This window comes from Eurosta solidaginis, chromosome 2, assembly GCF_040869045.1.
Source record: "Eurosta solidaginis isolate ZX-2024a chromosome 2, ASM4086904v1, whole genome shotgun sequence".
Taxonomy (NCBI): Eukaryota; Metazoa; Arthropoda; class Insecta; order Diptera; family Tephritidae; genus Eurosta; species Eurosta solidaginis.
In genome coordinates this window covers 203,135,541-203,160,126 of record NC_090320.1, presented here as the reverse complement: position 1 = coordinate 203,160,126, position 24,586 = coordinate 203,135,541, and the positions used below count along the sequence as shown (strand labels likewise).

Genomic DNA, 24,586 nt, shown 5'->3' with positions numbered 1-24,586 from the left:
TTTACCCCGGGTAGGAAGACTTCCTAGCCAAGCAGGATGGCTTAGCAGCATTCCATGGTACAAAGCTCTTCTATGGACTCACAAATGCATACATTTTCTACTTACTTAGTTGGCGTTTAAGCGTTTAAACGGTTATGGCCGTCCAAAAAGGGGCGCGAGCGGGGTCTTCGCTATTCTAACCGTCGTCAATTGGTAGCACTACACTCAGAAAAAACTTGAATGAAATTGCACTTAAGAAATGTTTTCCTCTTCGCATGGCCAAAATGTCTTCAAAATGAGGAAAAATTCTTCAAATTAAATTGAGGAATTTTTCCTTATTTTGAAGAAATTTGGCAATGCGAATGAGGAAAAAATTTCATAAGTGCCATTTCATTCCCATTTTTCTTCCATCGGGAGAATTTTTTTTCTGAGTGTAAGTAAATTTAAATCTTTTTCCACCTGCTTCTTTCACTGAAGAGGGAGCCCTCTTCCATCGGCGGGTTGTGATAAAAATACTGTTTTTTGTGGGAGCATAATCTTTCATTCGCATCACATGGCTCAGCCAGCGTAGCCGATGTGTTTTTTTGTTCGCTGGACTATCTTCAAATCTTCTTAGGTATTCGCCGTTGCCAACGAGTAGATCTCCGTAAATCTTTAGAAGAACTTTTCTCTCGAAAACTCCCAGAGCCGCCTCATCTGATGTTGTCATGCTTCTGCGCCATAAGGGCACATACAAGGGAAACCTAGGTATTGAATGCCCAGGGTAAACGCAGGCCAAATTATTTATATTTCCAGCAACGAGATTATCAGACATTAATATAAGCAGAGCGGACCTAAGAACTCTCACTGGGTACTATACGGGATAACGCAGTCTACGTTATCACCCAAGTAAGTTAAATCTATCCGATACAAAAATCTGTCGCTTTTGTGAGCCCGTTCGCATTCTCAGCGAAAGCGTCGCTCTGGCAAGGCAGAGACTCTCCCTTCTAGGTGACTCTGTCCCTTCGTTATAAGGAGTAAAAGGCCTGGAGAGGTACTTAAAAACATAAAAAGCACTAAGACTGAAAGGTCAAGCATTAAAATAAAATAAATAAGTACTTGACGCGATTTACCTCGGAGGAGATTTAGGCCGAGCTTCTCTTCCAATTTGCGTGGTGCTCCTACATTTGCGTGGGGACCTACATGTTTTATGCCGACTCCGAGCGGCATCTGCAAGGCAGATGAATTTTCATTGAGAAGCTTTTCATGGCAGAAATACACGCGGAGTGTTTGCCAAATCACTTCCGAGGGGCGACCCCGATTAGAAAATCTTTTTAATCTAATTGATAAAACGGGTGTTGACCTTTGGTGTGGTAGGCGGAGCACGCTACCACCACAGCACGACGGCCGTCAAGCGTAATTGTACTATTTTTACTTACTTCAAGCGCAGATAAGATACGACATGGATGCACCAGATAAACTATTGTTGTCTCATCGCTGTAACCACCACACGAAAATTTATTCAACTGCTCAATTTCATCGGCTGCAAAAGTTAAAGTTATTCATATTTATTATTTAGTTGTTTTTTTTTTTTATTGTTTACTTAGTTGTTTAGTTTTTAAAAAACAATTATTTATCTCGCACGCAAAATTAAGTCTATATTTTCTTAAATCTTATGAAATCAACATTCAAATGACCAACTTATCATTCGTAAGCTTGAAACAAAACGATAATGATGATAAATCACGAGAGTATAAAGCAACACGATAAAAATATAGCTAAAACAGGTGTAAATGCTTAATACGATAAAAGTAGAAATGCAAACCAAATTATAAGTGATGTCATCATAATACGCTGAAGTATTTCGGCAGTGGCTGCAAGGAAGAAGAATTGAGGGGCGCTTGACCAACCGTAGGTCACTATTAGTTTAAGACATTGGATTACCTCATCGCAGGACAACAAGAACTACAACAAAAAAAAGTATTGAGGAAACATAAACCTCACTTACGCCGTATACATAGTGCACATGAGCACCAAAAAATGTATACCTTATATGCTGCTTATGCAATTTTATCATAAGCTCAATAATATAAGGATTGAAAGTTGTAGTATCAGTAGTATGTTGTATTTCACTGCCATCTGGCATATGTTAAACTTAAGGAAGTGTAGCTTTTCGGATATGTATTTTTTACAATTCTTTCCTAACATACTCTTGGCATTCCAAGAAGACACAACAACACTGAATTTTTTATTATTTTTTAAGTAGCGTTAGAGGGGGGTTAAGATAATTGGCTTGGATATCATACATGGTTCTAGACTCTGGATCAGGGACTGGTATCAGTCTTAGACCGGACATATTGACGAATTGTCACACGTGATTAGTTATCACGTCCTGCACGAGGTGCCCCTGCTTCTACTGATAATGGCGGATCTAGAGAGGACAACTCGATAAAACCCGCTCCTCTGAGTCATTGTGCCGAGCTCAGAGGAGGGAGGACCCTGTCAAGGGTCAAGATCGGTACACAACGGTGACGAACTGGATTGTTAGGGATTTTCATTTTGACTCTGGTTTGGATTTTATGACTTTGGGCTGGTAGGTGCGGCATTCTGCCACCTTAGTAGGTCGTGGTTAAACCTTACCGAAATGGCTGGTAGGCTAATGCTGCACCTGCCACGTCCCTTTAAAACCGTGGCGGGTCTCAAGGTACGTTCCGGCTCCGTCGCGGTTAAGTTGGTGGTGTAGGTGCGGTTGAAAAATGTCCCGCTTTGCGCCCGGTCTGGCTCTGAACGCATTACCCATAAGGTAATGCGTCAACCCTCGCGTGGCCTCCCTGCATAGTATAGATAACCACGATACCGTTGGAGGGTGCCTACACAATCGACTCCGGATAGCGGCCTTGAAGGGGGCCTTTTAGAGTGGACAAGACTAACACGAATCCGCCAAGTGTGGGGTGCGGAAGAAGAGCGGTTTTGAAGGAAATCCGTCAAATCAATCTTCAACACTCTAAGGCGGCTTCCGCAAATTTTTGGCTCTGCCTTGAAAAAGACGGTGTGGATATAGTCCTTGTACAGGAGCCGTGGCTGAGTAGTAACGGCACACAGATTTCTGGATTAAGGACTGGAAAATTCACACCTTGGTGCATAGGGAGGCAGATAGGCCTAGATCCTGTGTGCTTGTTAAAAAAGAGATGAAAACTTTTATTCTCTCTAATTTCAGCAATGCTGATGTAACCACGGTCTGCCTCGAGCGAGGCAGTAATGAAATGTGGGCGGTCTCAGCGTACATACTCCATGGGGACGTAGCGGGACCACCACCTGCGATACTGGGCGAAATCACCGCTGAAGCAAGGCGGAGAGGTGTTAGCGTGATCATCGGTGCCGATGCTAATGCCCATCGTAGCATCTGGGGAAGCTCGGATACCAACACTGGAGGTGAGTCTTTATTTACTTTTAGATGAGGGGATTTGTATATGTAATAGGGGGAACTTTTATTACTGCGGTAAGGGAGGAGGTCCTGGGGCTCACCCTGGTTAGTAGAGAACTGGAAGGTCGGATATCTGGCTGGAGGATACTCAACGAGCACTCCTTCTCTGATCACCGATATATTCAGTTCTCGGTGAACGAACGTTCCGGTAAAATATCTTTTAGGAACCCTAAAAGTACTAACTGGGACTTGCATTGTAGGAAGCTGGGAGAGCCGTTGCCTGCGGCGCCTACCATTAGTTCGGACCTGTCGGAATCTGAGATAGACGTTCTGGTGGAAAACTTTACCTCGGCAAGCAATAGCGCCTTTCAACTATCCTGTCCATTGAAAACTTACATGGGGAAGGGCCAGCCGCCCTGGTGCTCGGATTCTCTTGACGACCTAAGAGCGTCCAGTCGGCGGCTCTTCCACAGAGCCAGGGATCTTCGCCAGGAGAAGTAAATTACCCTCGGACTGGGATCTCTATAAGGTGAGTCTGGGGATTTATAAATATGAAATAAGGATAGCCAAGCGAGATTCATGGCGAAGCTTCTCCGAATACGTAGAAGGCTGCAATGAATCCGCGAGGCTTAGAAAAATACTCTCTAGGAATCTCGCTCCTCTGGGGTATCTGAGAGATGCATGGTAGGGACTGGTCGATGAGTAGCGAGGAGTCCCTAAAGCTTTTACTGGACAATCATTTTCCCGATGTCCCAATTGCGCAGGGATCTTCGCTTGCATGGCGTTGGCCTCGCTTGTGATTTCTTCGAATTATTTCACAATTAAGATTATCTGGGTTCCGGACCATAGTAATATCCCGGGTAACTGTCAAGCGGATCTCTTATGCCGCATCGGTACAACTGAACCGGATAAAGATGGTTGTAGGGATTTCGGGATTCCGCTGGCCACCTGTGGATTGCTCCTTCATAGCTGGGCTTCGAGTCAGCTCAGCAAACGTTGCGCGGACACCACGTCTTGCAGGGTAGCAAGATCTTTTGGCCGAAAGAACTGCCAGAACTAGGCGAAAGTACTTCGGTCGCGACTCACTTGGATCTCCCGAGGATTTATCCAAAGTTGAGATCAGTATCATTCGGAGGTTTATCGTTGCTACCCAACGATTCTCTAAGTAGCTAGATATAAGTCACCGTTATTTTTTGTGTATGTGGTATCACAACGGACCTTCATGTTGTCCATGTGAGCTATCCTTATCAGGGCAGCTACCACCTAACCTAACCTAAGTAGCGTTAGACATTTGGATAAATATTCCGGCAATAGCGCTTAATCTGCTTCCGTCAGTGACCTAAATCGTATTCCCCCAGCAAAGCGATTTTGCCTTTTCTTTTCTACTTTAAAGGTTTTCCTCCGCCCATTTTTAACAATTGCTTATAAAAATGGGTTTCTACATGAAAATATTAGGAAATTGGTAGATTTAACAATAAGCTTAGCCTGCAACACATATATATCGGCTTATGAAGTTCGACATTGAGTCCATCGTAATACATTTTTTTATTTGTATTTAAAATATTAAAAAGGTAAAAATACAGACGTGATATTATTCTTCTTATTTGAATTGTATATATGTACTTTTTTTTAGCCATACAGGTCATGGTTCGGTCCTAGCCTCAAAAAAATGTCGAAGTGTTGTACCCAACGTTTGATAAAAACTGTTCGATATGTTATTAGCTAACCAATTGTATATTGTTAAGTAGAACATTTATGCTTTTGTGATTACTTATGGAATGATTTTTTTTTTTTTTAATAAAAAATTCATAAACAGTCTCTGTTCACAAGAATTTGAAATATGATAACACTGGTCGACGGCCAAAATTTACCAGAGACGCCGTTCTGAAATTCGTATTTAAAACCACCCCCTGATTTCGAAAATCGAGTTCATTTTTTATTCTATGGTACCGTTTTTGAGATATACTTTTTTTCCAGATAATTTTTCTTTATGTAAAGCTCTGTTTAATTAGAAAAAAGATAAGCTATCATCCAAGAAAATCGATGCAAAACTGAGTAAGTTATAAGCGATGAAATAAAAATACCCAGGTTGCGCAATTTCAACGTATACCTCAAAACGTATGTATGGTATAAAGAAGAGTGAAATATCTAGCTATGCTCTGTTTCTATTTAGTTATAAGTTCAATTTATGAATGAAATTACCCATATTTTTAACTTTTTTTTTAATTTATTTATGTTTATACTATATTCTAACAATCTTTATCTTAATTTGATTTTACTATGTAGTCGAAATAATTATGTGTTCTACTTTGACGCTTATTCATTTTACGATCGGTTTCTCTTATGAGAAACCAGCAGTAATCATCCATCACTGCGACGTCCCAGAATCCTTGATATCGATTCTCAATTAATTTTATTTGCTGATGAAACCTTTCGCTATGTTCGTCACTTTCGTCGCCAAGATTTGCCGGAAAAAAGCTCAAATGTGAGTGCAGAAAGTGAATTTTTAAAGACATATTTACGCCTGGAACGAAAATATTAGTTAGGTAAACAAGTTATAGAGTTTTGGGAAATTAGTTTTAATAAGCCTTTAATATTTACCCATGTTCGCATAATTATTGATTAAGTCGTTCACTATCTGCTCGTAGTTATGGCTTTTATGTCTACCGAGAAAAGAAGCAACGACCTTTTCAAAGGATTCCCACGCTGCTGCCTCAACTTGTGAGAGTAGTCCTTTGAATTGATTATTGTTGATCAACTTTTTTATTTGTGGTCCAACAAAAATACCTTCCTTTATCTTGGCTTGAGAAATATCTGGAAAAATTGTTTTCAAATAGTCGAATGCTTCGCCTTCTTTGTCCAAAGCCTTAACAAAGTTTTTAATGAGATCTAGCTTGATGTGTAAGGGTGGAAGTATGATTTTCTCTTTCTTGACAAGAGGGGTGTATTTGATGTTATCCACACCAACGGTAAACTCGACTCTTTCCGGCCAATCCTTTCTGACGTAGTGGTCCTTACGAGCTCGGCTATCCCACTTGCAGAGGAAGCAGCAGTGCTTGGTGTAGCCACTTTGTAGACCGCATAGCATTGCAACGACTTTGAGATCAGAACATATTTTCCAATCATGCTCTTCATATTTGATAAATTTTAGTAGCTTTTGCATTTCCTCGTAGGCTTCCTTTGTATTTACTGCATGTGCGATCAGGATAGAAGGCTTTTTGTTACCAAAATGTAATAATACAGCCTTCAAACTCAGTTTATTGCTGTCTATGAACAATCGCCACTCTTTCGAATCATATATTTGACCAAACTCTTTGAATAAACCAGGAATGTCGTTACAGTAGCATATACTATCTTTCTTGGTATAGTGTTTGGAAAATAGTTCGTGACGAGTACTACAATATATCACCTCAACATTGGATGACACAAATTTAAATTGTTGCATACGAGAAGTGTGGACCTCGGCCTTTTCCTTGGATAGTTCCAAATCTCTTATCCAATCATTAAGTTGTGCTTGTGACAGAACGTTTCTCTCGTTTCCCATGCGAAATTCAGTACAACTTGATTCCCCGCACTCAGATATTACTGTTGACAATGGAACTGGATCCGCAACTGCCGTTGAATGTAGTACTGGTAATGTCACTGTAGGTACGCTGGCATAGGTTACTCTTCTTGATCTTCCAACGCCAAGTACATTTGTTTGACAAATATAACACTCTATTGAATGGCAAGTAAGCTCCTCCATATCATTGGTGTATCAAATTTTATTTGTTGTCCTGATTCCGACTGAATCAATTCTACTCGACACGATGTACACAAAGTGTTCAGTGTCCATGGTTTTTCAGCATTTTTAGACTCAATGCCAAAATACTTGGAGTATAACGTTTCGATATGATCTGAGAACACTCGTCGTCGCATTATGATAGTATATTGGCCACACATGAAACAGAACATATCTGGATCGTTATTACACTCAACTTCTCGCCTCCTTTTACTCATTTTATTTTTTTAATAAATTACTTATTAATTTAATTAATTTTGAAATTTGACTTATGAACTGAACTATCTCCGGCGAGCCTTGCAGATGTTATAAAGTTTCAAGGCGCATTAACTCATATTTATACTCGGAACAAGAATAAAATTGAAAAAATCAAATCTTACCTAGACAGAAAGGTTCCAACCACTCTTCCTTTCGATGCAGCCACTCTACCTACTATAAAACAATTTGTGTATTAAAAGTACTATTTGATTTATTTAAAGAAAAAGTATTATCATTGTTATGGTGTTATTCGTTTATCCGGATAATATCCCATTTGCACTTTATACCTTTAATATATGTATGTATACATACATTGAAGTTGCGCAACCTGGGTATTTTTATTTGATCGCTTATAACCTACGTAGTTTTGCATCGATTTTCTTCGATGATAGCTTATCTTTTTTCTAATTAAACAAAGCTTTACGTAAAGAAAAAATATCTGAAAAAAGTTGTGGTTTTGGAATGCTGCCCTCGCAAAGGGTAATTTTTTTCATATTTTTTCATAAAAAAAAACAAAAATCTGAAATTATAAGCTAATATCTCGAAAACTATCTGGTTGAGCAAAAAACAATGTATAATGCTTTTATGGCAAATTTTATCTTCTTTCCGATTCAGCAATTGCTTGACCCTTTCGTGAGATATAGGTAATTAAAGGGAACCATCTTTTTGGTTTTTTCGAATAACAGTAAATTGCAAATATCTCAAAAACGGTACCATAGAATCAAAAATGAACTCAATTTTCGAAATCAGAGGGTGATTTTACATACGAATTTCATAACGGCGTTTCTGGTAAAGAGAAAAAGTTGAAATTCGTGGTCCAGTGTAATTAAAGTAATCATATCAAGATACGGATACTTAAAAGGTCTCATAGAAAGTTCGATATCGAAAAAAGCATCGAACCGACGAGTGTCAGTTCAAATAAGAAAATATGGCAGACCACGCCTGCCTTTTATAACCTTCCTAATATACAAAAAAAAAAATTTTAATGGGTTTAATACTAGGTTCGAAAAACTTAGAAGTTCCTTAGTTACTTTCAAAAAAATTTTAATTATTTTGTTGTTTACGGCCTTTGAATTATAACTTTTAAAATATAAACGAGCTCTAGGCCAAATATTTGTATATTCTTAATAAAACACAAATTTTTTTTTTTTTTTATTTCTTCTCCATGATCCCTCATAGAGTAGTCCAACTTCTAACTTCAGCAACCTGCAACTGATCTATGCTTTGTCGGATTAATTCCAGTCTGCTTCGTTTTTGTATACATTAATTTGCTGGGCGATGCATCCAAAGATGAGAATATTCTGCGTTGATGATTTAGACCCGGTTAAGTGGTCGTGTTTGACAACAGAGATATCTGGTAGTCCAATACAAAGAGTTTTATGTTTCATGCGATTGAAAATCGGGAACACTTTTAATATAAAAAATATTTTAAAAATCAGTCCAAAAACTTGGTATTAATTTAGTAGATTTTTTGGTGGGTATTTGAAACACGACATGTAGTAATTTGGGGATGAAGAAAACTGTTTACTATAACAGTGTGTCACGGATGATGTGTGATATGATTTGAAAAAAAAAAAACGAAGTAGATCTACTATGTGGAAAAGATTCTCCATCATCCCTTGTGAAACTTGGTTTGGGGACAAACCGGGTTCGGGGTGGTGCTATTTTAAGTGAAATTTCTCAATATACTACGCTAACAATTCTAGCATATTTTGTGATAAAACAAATTGAGTCATTCTTAGATCTTCGAGATCTACTAGAAAAATGGTATGACTTCTCAGGTATTTTCACTTTTGTCTTTTTTGTAACATTGTGTAATACCTCCACTCAACAGCAAGAAAAGGCTTTGTAAAGAATAAAAAGTATCTGAGGCATCGGCGAAAATGTGGTTGGGCGCAGAGTAAAATGTGATATATTTAGTATTCCTAATTTTAGACGTTAACTTTAATCAAGTGTACGTTTTTTTTCTAATTTCATCCCACCTGAGACCGGAAAGTAACGGAACAAAAATTTAAGGTCTCTTCTTTTGTAATTAAAGGCTAATTTTTCTGAAACAATCTAATGTACGTAAATGATTTTAACGTTCTAAAGAATATGCACTGTGTGTGAACGAGTTCATTGACGCATACAGCAATGATATTAAAAAACAAGTTAGGAAGGCTAAGTGCGGGTGTAACCGAACATTACATACTCAGCTGGGAGCTTTGGAGACAAAATAAGGGAAAATCACCATGTAGGAAAATTAACCTGGGGTAACCCTGGAATGTGATTGTATGACATGGGTATCAAATGGAAGTTATTAAAGAGTATTTTAAAAGGGAGTGGGCCATAGTTCTATAGATGGACACCATTTCGGGATATCCCCATAAAGGTGAACCGGGGGTGACTCTATAATGTGCTTGTACGATATGGGTATCAAATGAAAGGTGTTAATGAGTGTTTTAAATGGAAGTGGGCCTTAGTTCGTTAAGTGGACGCCTTTTCGAGATATCGCCATAAAAGGGACCAGGGGTGACTCTAGAAAGTGTTCGTACGATATGGGTATCAAATGAAAGGTGTTAATGAGTATTTTAAAAGGGAGTGGGCCTTAGTTCTATAGGTGGATGCCTTTTCGAGATATCGCCATAAAGGTGGACCAGGGTGACTATAATGTGTTTGTACGATATGGGTATCAAATTAAAGGTATTAATGAGGGTTTTAAAAGGCAGTGGCCCTTAGTTGTATATGTGAAGGCCTTTTCGAGATATCGCCCAAAATGTGGATCAGGGTGGCCCAGAACATCATCTGTCAGATACCGCTAATTTATTTATATATGTAGTACCACGAACAGTATTCCTGCCATGATTCCAAAGGCTTTTGATTTCGCCCTGCAGAACTTCTTCATTTTCTTCTACTTAATATCTTAGGTGTCACACCCATTTTACAAAGTTTTTTCTAAAGTTATATTTTGCGTCAATAAACCAATCCAATTACGATGTTTCATCCCTTTTTTCGTATTTGGTATAGAATTATGGCATTTTTTTATTTTTCGAAATTGTCGATCGAAAAAGTGGGTGTGGTCATAGTCGGATTTCGCCCATTTTTAATACCAAGATAAAGTGAGTTCAGATAAGTACGTGAACTAAGTTTAATAAAGATATATCCATTTTTGCTCAAGTTGTCGTGTTAACGGCCGAGCGGTAGGACAGACGGTCGACTGTGTATAAAAACTGGGCGTGGCTTCACCCGATTTCGCCCATTTTCACAGAAAACAGTGATCGTCATAGAATCTATGTCCCTACCAAATTTCACAAGGTTTGGTAAATTTTTGTTCGACTTATGGCATTAAAAGTATTCTAGACAAATTAAATGAAAAAGGGGGAAGCCACGCCCATTTTGCAATTTTCTTTTATTTTTGTATTTTGTTGCACCATATCATTACTGGAGTTGAATGTTGACATAATGTACTTATGTATATACTGTTAAAGATATTCAATTTTTTGTTAAAATTTGACTTAAAAAAATTTTTTTTTTCAAGTGGGCGCGTTCTTCATCCCATTTTGCTAATTTTTCAGTTAGCATACATACAGTAATAGGAGTAACGTTCCTGCCAAATTTCATATTTCATATTTCATATTAAGTGGGCGGTGCCACGGCCATTGTCCAAAATTTTACTAGTTTTCTATTGTGCGTCATAAGGTCAACCCACCTACCGAGTTGCATCGCTTTATCCGTCTTTGGTAATGAATTATCGCACTTTTTCGGTTTTTCAAAATTTTCGATATCGAAAAAGTGGGCGTGGTTATAGTGCGATATCGTTCATTTTAAATAGCGATCTGAGATGAGTGCCCAGGAACCTACGTGCCAAATTTCATCAAGATACCTCAAAATATACTGAAGTTATCGTGTTAAGGGACAGACGGACGGACGGACATGGCTGAATCAAATTTTTTTTCGACACTGATGATTTTGATATATGGAAGTCTATATCTATCTCGAATCCTTTATACATGTACAACCAACCGTTATTCAATAAAGTTAATATACTCTGTGTGCAAAGCAAGCTGAGTATAAATATGTAGTACACATTGAACTTACAATGATGTTTCGTGAAACAGATCCACGCTTTATGAACATCGTATAAACAAAGAAAAACTAAGGAGCCTAAGGATTCAAATTGTTTTATTAATAGGTAGAAAAGATATATATTTTTAGACTTCACATTGATACAATCAATATTAAAGTCTAAAACATTGTCCCAAATTTTACAATCTGGGCCCGTATCGTATTATATGATCACGTATAGAAAAGTATTTTCACTCAAACGATATGCCTATATGAAACTGTCCAAATATTCATAAATATTATAAAATGTTTGGATCTAATGTGTACGCACTATCTCTAGCTCAAATATGGCACTAATCCGATTAACCGATTTGGATTTAAAAAATTGATTCCGATCACGGATCGTATAACACAATACGGACCCTGTTGTAATGTCCTACAATAGGTGTGACTTAAATTAAAGCCGGGATAATAGTAATTGATGTAAGACACTTGATTTGAGCGCAATACTTGGTCGGGTGTCTCTTATTATTGCTGACTGCTGAGCTATGACTCACGCCCTAGTCCTCAAGTTGCTGACAAGAATGGGCAGGAATGCGCCCTTAGTCGGACTTTATGGATAGTTTTTATTACTCAAATATCTAACTTAAGGTCTGACGACTATCGTGGTAAACTTTGAATATCATCACGTGGTTTCTCTTTAAATTCTGTTAAATTATTTATCATTCCTCAACTTTCGATATTAGTAATTTGGTGCGAATCATACCTAAACTATCGTCATGTTTGTCCATTTTAAAAGTGTTCTAAAGAAAGGGTTCAGTGTTAAGGGATCTTCGCTTTGATTTCGTGTCATCAAATACTTACTATTTACTTGATCACTAGTCAATAGTTAGATACAAAAAGTTTTCCTTTTATCCACATTTACCATGTTCCCATATTCCTCTTTGGGGTTATGGCGGATACTTTGCAGTGCAATATACCGCTTCTCTGGATATCCAAGCAACATAAAGAAACAAAATTTAGGTAAGAACAGGCTGGATAATGGTTCACATAATACATGATAGAAATTTTAGACTGGCCGCCACAGTTGTTGGACGGTAATCCCATACAACCTTAGAGCCTAGAGGGTAAAGTGGCTCTCACAGACAGGTATACAAACAATTAAGAGTAGCTTGGTAGAACAGTGAACTACGCACCCCTGCCAAATCAGATCAAAAACTAGTGGATGGTGGATAGGGTGGAGGTCCAGGCCTTGCTCAGAAACTAGCGAAAATAATGGATAATCAAACATATCTTGAGCTTAAATCTATATATATACTAGCAGACCCGGCAGACGTTGTTCTGCCCTAAATTTGGCCTATCTGCATACATTTTAATAAGCTTTTTCAGTCTAACTCTGTCCTCGCCCCACCCCTCTTCACTTTTTCCTGATCCTTTTATTCACTCCTCCCTCCGTCTTCTTCGCTTCATCTATCTCGATATTCGTCTCATTCTATTTCTTTCTCAGTCTCCTTCTCTCTTTTCTCTTCTCTCACGTTCTTCTCCTTCTTCTTCATCCCTTATTGCCTGTCCCAGAGGGTGGTATGTATTTTGTTCCCGTCCCAGTCCCACTCCCACTCCGAGTCTCAGTCCCAGCCCTAAGTCCTAATCCCAGTCCCAATCCGTATCTGGTCTACTTTCCGGAAAAAAGGATCGTAAATACTAATATAGGCAAATTTATATACCAAATTTCAGGCAAATCGAATAGGACGTATGTAAATAGGTATGTGGGTATTATTAATTTATGTCTCTATTTTGGCTTCTCATGCATATTTATTAGTTTTGCCAGGCTGGTGCGACTAAATCGAGTATCACAATGAAAATTACTTTAGAGCTCTCAGCAACAGCTTTCATTTCATATCTATATTACCCACACATTCTAGGGGTATCCGGGTCCACGTTTTGGCCTATATCTTGAGACCCTAGTCACCAAGCGGTATAATATATTACTCTGTACTAAAGCACTCATCAACAGCTTTCAATTGATATCCATATTATATAAACACATTCTAGGGGTACCCGGGTCCACGTTTGAACAAAATCGACCGACGCATCTCTTCAAGCACCGGCGACCAACTAACCCACATTTTAGCCTTTCCTTTTATATATATAGATTTTTATTTTTCACACTTCACCAAAGAGTATATATTTGTTAAGAGGCGTCACTCGATACTTTGTTGTTGCCAAAGCAACCCTGTCATGTCGAATGTGATTCTCAAGGAAGTTTTGTTTAGTTTTTTTTAATTGAATCCTATATAGTTATGCGGTAAAGTGACTTTGCATAATTACGATTTTTGGAAAGAGAATTAATTAATTAATTTAATACAATCAATAAAATAAACACAAATACCCCACGAAAATGTATAGAAGGCGTTTTTATAAATACATCTGATAAAAAAAACCAACGACTACCTTGAGAAAACATCGAGTAATTTGCTTTGGCAACAACAAAAGTATCGAGTGACGCCTCTTGACAAATATATACTCTTTGACTTCACTATAATATTAAAACGAAATGCAGATATTCGTTGCTTTTGAAATTCGGCTTAAAAATTGCACATGGAACAACTAAAGACTCTCCTGAATTAAAAAAATGTCTTCGTACTTCTAAATCGCGGGCCCCGTCAGAAACCCCGGGTCCCCCTCTCGCCGGGCCTGGTGATGAGCTATACTTGATATCATTCGCTATAATATTTTTTATTGATAAGCACGTTGTTTAATTAAACACCAACCAATTACACGGAAGTATATCCGCACCACCTGAAAATATGAGTGCCGATGCGTATACGTAACTTTTTTTTATTACGTATAAACATAAAAAAAGTGCAATAAAATAATATTGCGACTATAAACTGAGATATAACCTTTCCTATATTTCAAGTTAGATCAAACTACACACGGGGTGCAAAACAAATTCAAAATCGTTTCAGTTCAGGAGTCCATCGCGGACAAACAATGTGAAACGTGATTTTTATACTCAGTTGAGCAGAGCTCACAGAGTATATTAACTTTGATTGGATAACGGTTGGTTGTACAGGTATAAAGGAATCGAGATAGATATAGACTTCCATATATCAAAATCATCAGGATCGAAAAAAAATTTGATTGAGCCATGTCCGTCCGTCCGTCCGTTAACACGATAACTTGAGTAAATTTTGAGGTATCTTGATGAAACTTGGTATGTAGGTTCCTGAGCGCTCATCTCAGATCGCTATTTAAAATGAACGATATCGGAATATAACCACGCCCACTTTTTCGATATCGAAAATTTCGAAAAACAGAAAAAGTGCGATAATTCATTACCAAAGATGGATAAAGCGATGAAACTTGGTAGGTGAGTTGAGCTTATGACGCAGAATAGAAAATTAGTAAAATTTTGGACAATGGGCGTGGCACCGCCCAATTTTAAAAGAAGGCAATTTAAAACTTTTGCAAGCTGTAATTTGGCATTCGTTGAAGATATCATGCTGAAATTTGGCAGGAACGTTACTTCTATTACCATATGTATGCTTAATAAAAATTCGCAAAATCGGAGAACGACCACGCCCACTTAAAAAAAAATTTTTTTAAAGTGAAATTTTTACAAAAAATTTAATACCTTTACAGTATATAAGTAAATTATGTCAACATTCAACTCCAGTAATGATATGGTGCAATAAACTACAAAAATAAAAGAGATTTTCAAAATGGGCGTGGCTCCGCCCCTTTTCATTTAATTTGTCTAGGATACTTTTAATGTCATAAGTCGAACAAAAATTTACCAATCCTTATGAAATTTGGTAGGAGCTTAGATTCTGGGACGATAACTTATTTCTGTGAAAAAGGGCGAAATCGGTTGAAGCCACGCCCAGTTTTTATACACAATCGGCCGTCTGTCCTTCCGCTCGGCTGTTGACACGATAACTTGAGCAAAAATCGATATATCTTTAGAAAAATCAGTTCACGTACTTATCTGAACTCACTTTGTATTAGAGGTTTACGCCGATCACTTTATCGGCGGCGGCGGCGTGGACAGCGCGCCGGCATACGCCGGTGTTCTTTCTTTAAAAAAGATTGATTTTTGTATTTAGAAAAATTAGGAAGGGTTTGTTTGTATGTATTTAAGGAAATCAACGTGTTGGCCATTTCGGAAAGATCCAGGGTTTTTGCCTCAAGATCTCGCAGACAGTTGAAAATTTTTCAGGAGTAGGTCCTTGCGGAGGGATTGTCCCTCGTTCGCATACCCCGAGAGACTGCGAACCTAACCCCGGTCTTTGGAATTGGTACTGCTGCGTCTGCTGACAAGAAATATAGATACATAAAATAGTCACACTTTTGTCTGTATGTATATCTCGTGCAAAGCGTAGCTTCAAGGGATAACTCCTAATAATCGTCGCAAACACAATTTCTTTAAATCATTTGTGGCTCCTTGGCGGTCACGCGCAAAGGCGACCTACGCTTGCTATTAATGGTCTTATAATACTCATGCCTCTCGTGGCACAGGGCGCCTCCAGTTTTTCGGCTGTTTTTAAGAGCTCAATTCCCGATGTGAGAACAGAAGCAATCCCGACCACCAGTCGCTACCACGCCTCCTAACCCTCACACCATATGCCAGCACAGAAGCTATAGGACTGCGGCCAAGGATGTCGCCCTCGAAATCATAAGTAGTCTAAGTGGATGTCATTGCGTAATGGGTGAGCTCATTATGGATGACCGCGTAGCTTCTGTTTTCAGACTAGTTCGACTCTCCACTACGTTAGGGTAGTAGCACACACGGTCATTAGTTCGACTGTCTTGGGAAAGCTTTTGCTTCACCACTTTGAATGTTCTTGCGAAGGATAAAGCCTCACCTGGTAAATATATGGCCCACGTATTCACATTTGTAAAAGAAGCCGTAACGTGTAGGTGATATTTAAACTTGGTTGATAGGCTATAATCAATGTGATTCCCTCCAAGGGACTAGTTTTGGATAGGGCCGCCAACTTTAGGAAATGTCAAAGCGGAAGAGTTGGGTGTTGAAGGATGAAGTGTGTAAATCAAAACTAACATTTCAGACGCTATTGTATAGTTTCGCAAATAAACAAAAGATGTTTGAATATAAGCCCAAGTGATTTTTCAAACCCTTCTCATGCGTACATATATCCTCAACTTAAGTATGAGGTAAGAACCATTTCAAAGGAGTGTTTATGCTCCTAGAAACTAAAAGATTTTGCATCACTGATTTGGCTTATTCTTTCAGCCAATCACAATATCAATTTTTTTTTAAATCGGCACCTTTTTTGGGTATTTGCTTTTTTTTAACAACTTGAGGACAATTTGAAAACATGTTCGCCTTGAGTCATTTTTTTTTTTTTTTAATTCATTGTTCATTATTATTAATTTTTTTTTAATAATGCAAAGTGAGCATAGAAATTTATTATATAACTTTTATTTTAGTGTTTTATTTTAATAATTTTGTGAATTGGGTTATGGAAAGTCCGTGTTAAGCAACGCTTGTTTTTAAATAACTTTTGTACAGTTAGAAAGAGCTAAATTTCGCAATCGCGCGATGCGACGAGAATCGCTGTTAGCGATAAATTATATTAGTGCATATGGAGATGTTTACGACAAAGCGATTTAGCGTAAAGCGAATTGAGCGATTACAAGCGATAAAAGCGACGAAAATTTGCAACCAAAATATTTTGATTCAGTCGAGCGAAATTTGCGAAACAATGTGGATGTTTTTATTGAAAAGGTACGTGACAAGCAGTGTTTGTGGAATTTCAGTCATACAGATTACTACAATCGCGATTGGATGCACTTCATATTTTTTTGCCTTATGTATACTTTTCAAATATTTTTTTTTGTAACAAATAGCTATTTTCTAATAATAAAATTTTACGAGTTAATGTTCACATGTTGCTTTCTCTACACTGCCACAACGTGAATAAAAAGATGTTCGAGTTATATTGTTGAGCATTCCATCGCTTGCGATTTCGCTCTACTATAAACACTCAATCGCCAGCGATAACGCTAGCGAAAATGTAACAAGCGATGGAGCGTTTCTCGACGCATCGCGCGATGCGATGACGCTCGATCATAAACTTGGCCTTAGTTTCTTATAACTGGCGGTGCTGCGCATCCGTTGATACCACTTTCGACAATATCCGACCAATTTTCGACATGAACAATAAATGGCATAAACAGTCTTAAACGAATAGAAAATATAGTAACGCGCCGGACGCCGCCGCGCCGATATTTTTGACACTCGGCGGCGGCGTGCGAAAAACGACCAAAATCGGCGGCGGCGGCGTTTATCGGCGGTGTATATCTCTACTTTGTATTGGTATAAAAAATGGCCGAAATCCGACTATGACCACGCCGACTTTTTCGATATCGAAAATTACGAAAAATGAAAAAAATACCATAATTCTATACAAAATACGAAAAAGGGATGAAACATGGTAATTGGATTGGTTTATTGACGCAAAATATATCTTTGGAAAAAAATTTGTAAAATGGGTGTGACACCTACCATATTAAGTAGAAGAAAATGAAAAAGTTCTGCAGGGCGAAATAAAAAACCCTTGATATCTTGGCAGGAATACTGTTCGTGGTGTTACATATATAAATAAATTAGCGGTATCCAACAGATGATGTTCTGGGCCACCCTGGTCCACATTTTGCTCGATATCTGGAAAACGCCTTCACATATACAACTACCACCACTCCCTTTTAAAACCCTCATTAATACCTTTCATTTGATGCCCATATCGTACAAACACATTCTAGAGTCACCCCTGGTCCATCTTTTGGCGTCCACCTATAGAACTAAGCCCCACGACCTTTTAAAATACTCGTTAACACCTTTCGTTTGATACTCATATTGTACAAACGCACTCTAGAGCCACCCCTGGTCCACCTATAGAACTAAGGCCCACTCCCTTGTGAGGACCAAATAAATCCTCATTAATTTGGCCCACACAAAACGACCCCACAACATATTTGACACGACATTAACACAACAAGAGGCCACAAAAGGCTCTAGCAACACGATCAACCAACAAGTCTCAGCAACACAACGAGCGGTCGCAACATTTAACAACAACACGGCCAACCAACAAATCTCAGCAACACAACGAGCGCACGCAACCATTTGAGCTAGCAACACCAAACACAACAGCCATAAAAGGAGCGACACAGCAGCACAGAAGTCAGTCAGCACGGAGCTGTGGTCGTGACCAGAGCTACTAGCGAAGTATATCCCTATTGCAGTTGACCTTCTCTATGCAATAGGAATCCACTTCATAGGAGCGAGTCGTGGAATGGTGATTGCGGTTGATCTTCTCTACGCATCACCCCCAGAGACCAAAGGCCCCGCCACAGTAACGCGCAACCGCGACAGGTGACACCCGCTCACCTCCGTCAGTAGAAGTACGCCGGCAGAGGCCGCAACGGAGCGGCAACGCACGTAAACCAGCGCAGAGCGCGGCAGCAAAGGCAGTCAGCACGGAGCTGTGGTCGTGACCAGAGCTACTAGCGAAGTATATCCCTATTGCAGTTGACCTTCTCTATGCAATAGGAATCCACTTCATAGGAGCGAGTCGTGGAATGGTGATTGCGGTTGATCTCTACGCATCACCCCCAGAGACCAAAGGCCCCGCCACAGTAACGCGCAACCGCGACAGGTGACACCCGCTCACCTCCGTCAGTAGAAGTACGCCGGCAGAGGCCGCAACTGAGCGGCAACGCACGTAAACCAGCGCAGAGCGCGGCAGCAAAGGCAGTCAGTACGGAGCTGTGGTCGTGACCAGAGCTACTAGCGAAGTATATCCCTATTGCAGTTGACCTTCTCTATGCAATAGGAATCCACTTCATAGGAGCGAGTCGTAGAATGGTGATTGCGGTTGATCTTCTCTACGCATCACCCCCAGAGACCAAAGGCCCCGCCACAGTAACGCGCAACCGCGACTGGTGACACCCGCTCACATCCGTCAGTAGAAGTACGCCGGCAGAGGCCGCAACTGAGCGGCAACGCACGTAAACCAGCGCAGAGCGCGGCAACAAAGTGAAACCCGCTCACCTCAGCAATACAAGTAAACGCCGTCATAAGGCGCGTCAAGGCACCGACGCCACATACTAACGGGATCCGTCTAACGGAACACGGCGACAGAGCATCGCCTCAGCAATACAAGTAAACGCCGACGTAGGGCGCGACAGAGTATCGCCAAGCAAATACGAGTGGACGCCGACGCAAGGCGTGGCAGAGAATCACCCAGCAACCAGCAATACAAATAGACGCGGCGACGCATAGCGCAGCCAGGGTAAGCCAGCGCCAAGCGCGGCGGCAGAGCGCAGCAGAGGTACACCGACAGAGTAATACACGTAAGCGCCGACGTAGGGCGCGACAGAGCATCGCCTCAGCAATACAAGTAAACGCCGACGTAGGGCGCGACAGAGTATCGCCCAGCAAATACGAGTAGACGCCGACGCAAGGCGTGGCAGAGAATCACCCAGCGACCAGCAATACAAATAGACGCCGACGCAAGGCGCAGCAGAGTAATACAAGTAAACTCCGACGTAAGGCGCGTCAAGGCAACGACGCCACATACTAACGGGATCCGTCTAACGGAACACGGCGACAGAGCATCGCCTCAGCAATACAAGTAGACGCCGACGTAAGGCGCGACAGAGCACCGCAGCAGAGAGAGACGCCGTCATAAGGCGCGTCAAGGCACCGACGCCACATACTAACGGGACCCAGCTAACGGAATACGGCCGGACCGCTAAGGCCCGCCACTGCAATCAAGGATACCGCAAGATAATCCAAGTGAAATTGAAAATGAAGTATACAAACACGTTTTATTTTATATTATAGAATTTAGAACCAATAAAGAGAGTGAAGTGTTTTTTATATTAAATCGATTTGCAAGGTGCCCCTTTAATACAAATTTATTGTAAACGAACCCTGGGCACGGCGAGTATACCCCAGCAAATATCAAAGAAGCAACGGGGCACGAAAAAGCTACGTTACAATTGGCGCCCGAGCAGGGACCCTGCAAATCGTACAACGTCAGAAGGAACATTCCTGACTAGAAACCTAACCGTAAAATGGCCGACCAGATTGATACCACGTGGTTAGACAACATTTCAAAGGAGCAGCTGATATCCATCACACAGGAATTGGGTATTGAGCAGACAGGTACCACCCGAGAAATCCGAAAGCGCATAGCAGCACTGGCCTCAAAGGCAAATACGGACTCGGAAATCCACGAAAAGTGTTTATCCTTACAAGCCACCTACAAGGAAACTACGCACATGAGCGACGTAATTGAGGTTAAGACACCGACTCAGTCGAACGGAGGAGGCACACCGAAGGTCGCCGTTACAACAGTAGAACAAACTCAATTCGCGTTTCCTCCCAGGAGTACAGTACCCACACAACAGTACTTACCATCAGGAATAGCGGTACCACCCAACGGTACATCTCAGGCACCTCCCAGGAGTACAGTACCCACACAACAGTACCTACCATCAGGAATAGCGGTACCACCCAACGGTACATCTCAGGCACCTCCCAGGAGTACAGTACCCACACAACAGCACGTACCATCAGAAATTACGGCATCATCAACCGGCACATCTCAACCCACGCAACCGTACTTACCAGCGGGAATGACGGCACCAGCCATGAACTATACATGCCAGGTAACTCAAGCACCGACCGTGGTGTTCGCGCCCATCATCGACCAGGTAAGAAAGTGGTCCGTAAAGTATGAAGGTGGACGGGACCCGTTAGCGTTCATCGAACGGTTAGAGGAGTTATCCGAAGTATACACGCTAAACGTGGACCTCCAGCCAAAAGTCATGCCCGAGCTACTAGGGGGCGCCGCGCAACAATGGTACCGCAATAACAATGCGCACTGGGGAGAGTGGACAAGCTTCAAAAAGGATTTTTTACGTTTCTTCCTGCCAGGCAGGTATTTCGAGCGTCTCGAGGACGACATACGCCAACGAAGGCAGCATAACAAGGAAAAGTACAAGGATTACGTGCTAGCTATACAGAGCTTGATGAGACACGCAGGGTACACCAGCGAACAGCGGCTGGAACGAATATTCCGTAACAGCCACCCCGATTACCAACTTTACATCCGTCGGAGGGACTTCACTAATCTCGCAGAGCTCCTGACACTCGCCGAAGAATACGATAACATACGCGAGGACTATCGAAGATCATCAGGCGGACATCACCGCGAAGTTACGCGACACATCGCCAGTGACACACCCCGGGTGTCACCATCAAAACCTGAAACACAACCACCACCACCACGGAACCTAACGGAACCGCACGCCTCCAAGCAATCAGAGATACGACCCCAACGGCGTATGCAGGAGATGCGGCGAACGCGGACATGACACCAATAGGTGCCGAAACCCACAGAAAGTTTTTTGCTGGTAGTGTGGCCGCAGTGATATACGCACAATCGAATGCTGCCGTCGACGCCAGAGGGCTTCACAAAGAACAAGGCGCAATGAGCCCAAGGGACCCAGCGCCGAATCGGCAGTAACCATGTACCAAGGGCACGGCCGCCTTTACGCTGTAGCCAGGCTCGGCGCGGAATCAGCCGAGGCAGTCATCGATACAGGGGCGTCGAGCAGTTTCGTTTCGAGCAGCCTTGCAGAACGTGTGGTAAACTCGGGGAGCGGAGAAATGGTGAGAGTGGCCATCAAAATAACGATGGCAAACGGGACTAGCACCACAATATTCGACGCCATAAGGACTGAGGTACGCCTCGGAGAAGCGTCACTCCACACTGTTTTACACGTCATGCCCGGAGCGATCGACGACATCATACTGGGTCTAGATACGCTAGGAAGTATGGGAGCCACCATATCATGTGGAGAAGGCCACCTCGTGCTAACCAGACCCCTTGCCCAGCACACACCGAATCCGGGAGCCGCGCCAGAAACTATTCAGAGAACAACACCAGCAAGAACGAATATCGCCAGGTACGACAGCCCTTGGACTATTCAAAGTACACCATCAGCCAGAACGGATATCGCCAGGTACGACAGCCCTGAGACTATTCAAAATTCAACATCATCAAGAACGGGTATCGCCAGGTACGACACCCCGGGGACTAATCAGAGTATAACACGAGCGAGAAAGGGTAACGCCGGGTACGACACCCCTGGAGCCTCATCTGGAACCATTCAGAGTATAACAGCACCGAGCAGCAGTAACTTCAAGCACGACGGCATTATGCAAAACAACGACGACGGCATACAAGAAGAAGCGGAACGAGTGCGCGGTTTTCTAGCAAAGGAACTCCGAAAATGCGAGAGCATGAGTGGAGTGACGACAATAGCCGAGCACAGGATTATCCTGACGGACACCCGCCCTATCAAGCAACGTTACTTCCCACGCAACCCAGCTATGCAGACCATCATCAACAACGAAATTGACGAATTACTTCAGAAAGGATGCATCGAGCCATCCTGTAGCCCACACAGCGCACCAATCGTACTAGCCAAGAAGAAGAACGGGAAGTGGAGGTTATGCGTGGACTATCGGCAACTTAACGCCCGATCCGTACCCGACGCGTACCCTTTACCCAGAATACAACATATATTGGACAAGCTACGACGGGCGAAGTATATCAGCAGTTTGGATTTGAAAAATGGCTACTGGCAAATACCACTGGAGCCCCAGAGCCGTCCCTACACAGCTGTCACGGTACCTGGATGCGGGTTATTCCAGTGGCGCGTTATGCCGTTCGGCCTACACTCCGCACCTGCAACGTTTCAAAGAGCACTAGATCAGGTTATTGGACCGGAGATGGAACCCTACGCTTTCGCTTACCTCGATGACATAATCATCATAGGATCCACCTTGGAGGAGCACATTCGCAACCTGAAAGAAGTGATGCTACGACTACAGCGCGCCAACCTCAGAATAAATCCGGAGAAATGCGAATTTTTCAAGAAAGAAATTCGATACCTAGGACACGTAGTAAGCGACAGGGGAATTCACACCGACCCCGAGAAAGTTGCAGCCATCAAAGACCTGAAACCACCAACGAACGCGAAAGAGGTGCGTCAATATCTCGGTATAGCCTCTTGGTACCGACGATTCGTGCCCGACTTCGCGACGATCAGCCAGCCACTCACAACCCTGCTGAAAAAGGGCAAACACTGGAAGTGGGGAGCCGAACAACAGGAAGCCTTCGAGGTCTTAAAGCAAAAACTAACGGAAGCACCGATACTTGCCTGTCCGGACTTCACCAAGACATTCACCTTGCAAACGGACGCAAGCAATTTCGGGCTAGGCGCCGTATTGACACAGGATTTGGAAGGCGGGGAACGCGTGATCGCCTACGCCAGCAGGAAACTCAACAAGGCGGAAACCAACTACTCGCCTACCGAGAAGGAATGCCTCGCGATCGTCTGGGGAATACGCAAGATGAGGCCATACTTGGAAGGGTACCGATTCAGGGTAATCACGGACCATATGTCTCTAAAGTGGCTGAACTCCATCGAGAGCCCCTCCGGCCGTATAGCACGATGGGCCTTGGAACTTCAGCAGCACACCTTCGACATAGAGTACAGGAAAGGAAAGCTGAACCTGGTAGCGGATGCACTATCACGACAGCCACTGGAGACCCTACGACTGGCAACGACAACAGAGCGACCATGCAAGTGGTGGTACAAGCGCGTAAATGAAGTGCACACTAACCCCGAGAAATATTCTGACTACATGATACAAGATGGACAACTGTACCGCCATATTCCCTGCCGGTCACAAGATGAGGAAGCGGTACCTTGGAAACTTACCATACCACTGCGGCAACGAGTATTAGAAGAAAATCACAATATACCAAGCGCTGGACACATGGGCATCCGCCGGACAGTAGCGCGGATTGCCAACCGGTACTACTGGCCCGGCATGTTTCGGGACATCAGTCGATACGTACGACAGTGCGAGTCTTGCCAGAAGTACAAGGAAACACAGCAAAAGCCGGCCGGAAAGATGCTCACACAAGTGGCCCAAGAACCATTCGCCACGGTATGCGTCGATTTCGTTGGACCACTCCCACGATCCACACACGGGAACACGATGCTAC

General features: G+C 41.9%; 1 protein-coding gene across 1 annotated transcript in view; it reads right to left on the bottom strand.

Annotated features, from left to right (window-relative positions):
- The window catches only part of LOC137240529 (uncharacterized), a 50,756-nt gene that overhangs the window by 1,955 nt on the left and 24,215 nt on the right, over positions 1 to 24,586 (bottom strand). The window contains exon 3 of the mRNA XM_067766950.1: positions 1,398 to 1,501. Within this exon, the coding sequence (XP_067623051.1) occupies positions 1,398 to 1,501 (104 nt within the window). The remainder of the gene's footprint in view (positions 1 to 1,397; positions 1,502 to 24,586) is intronic.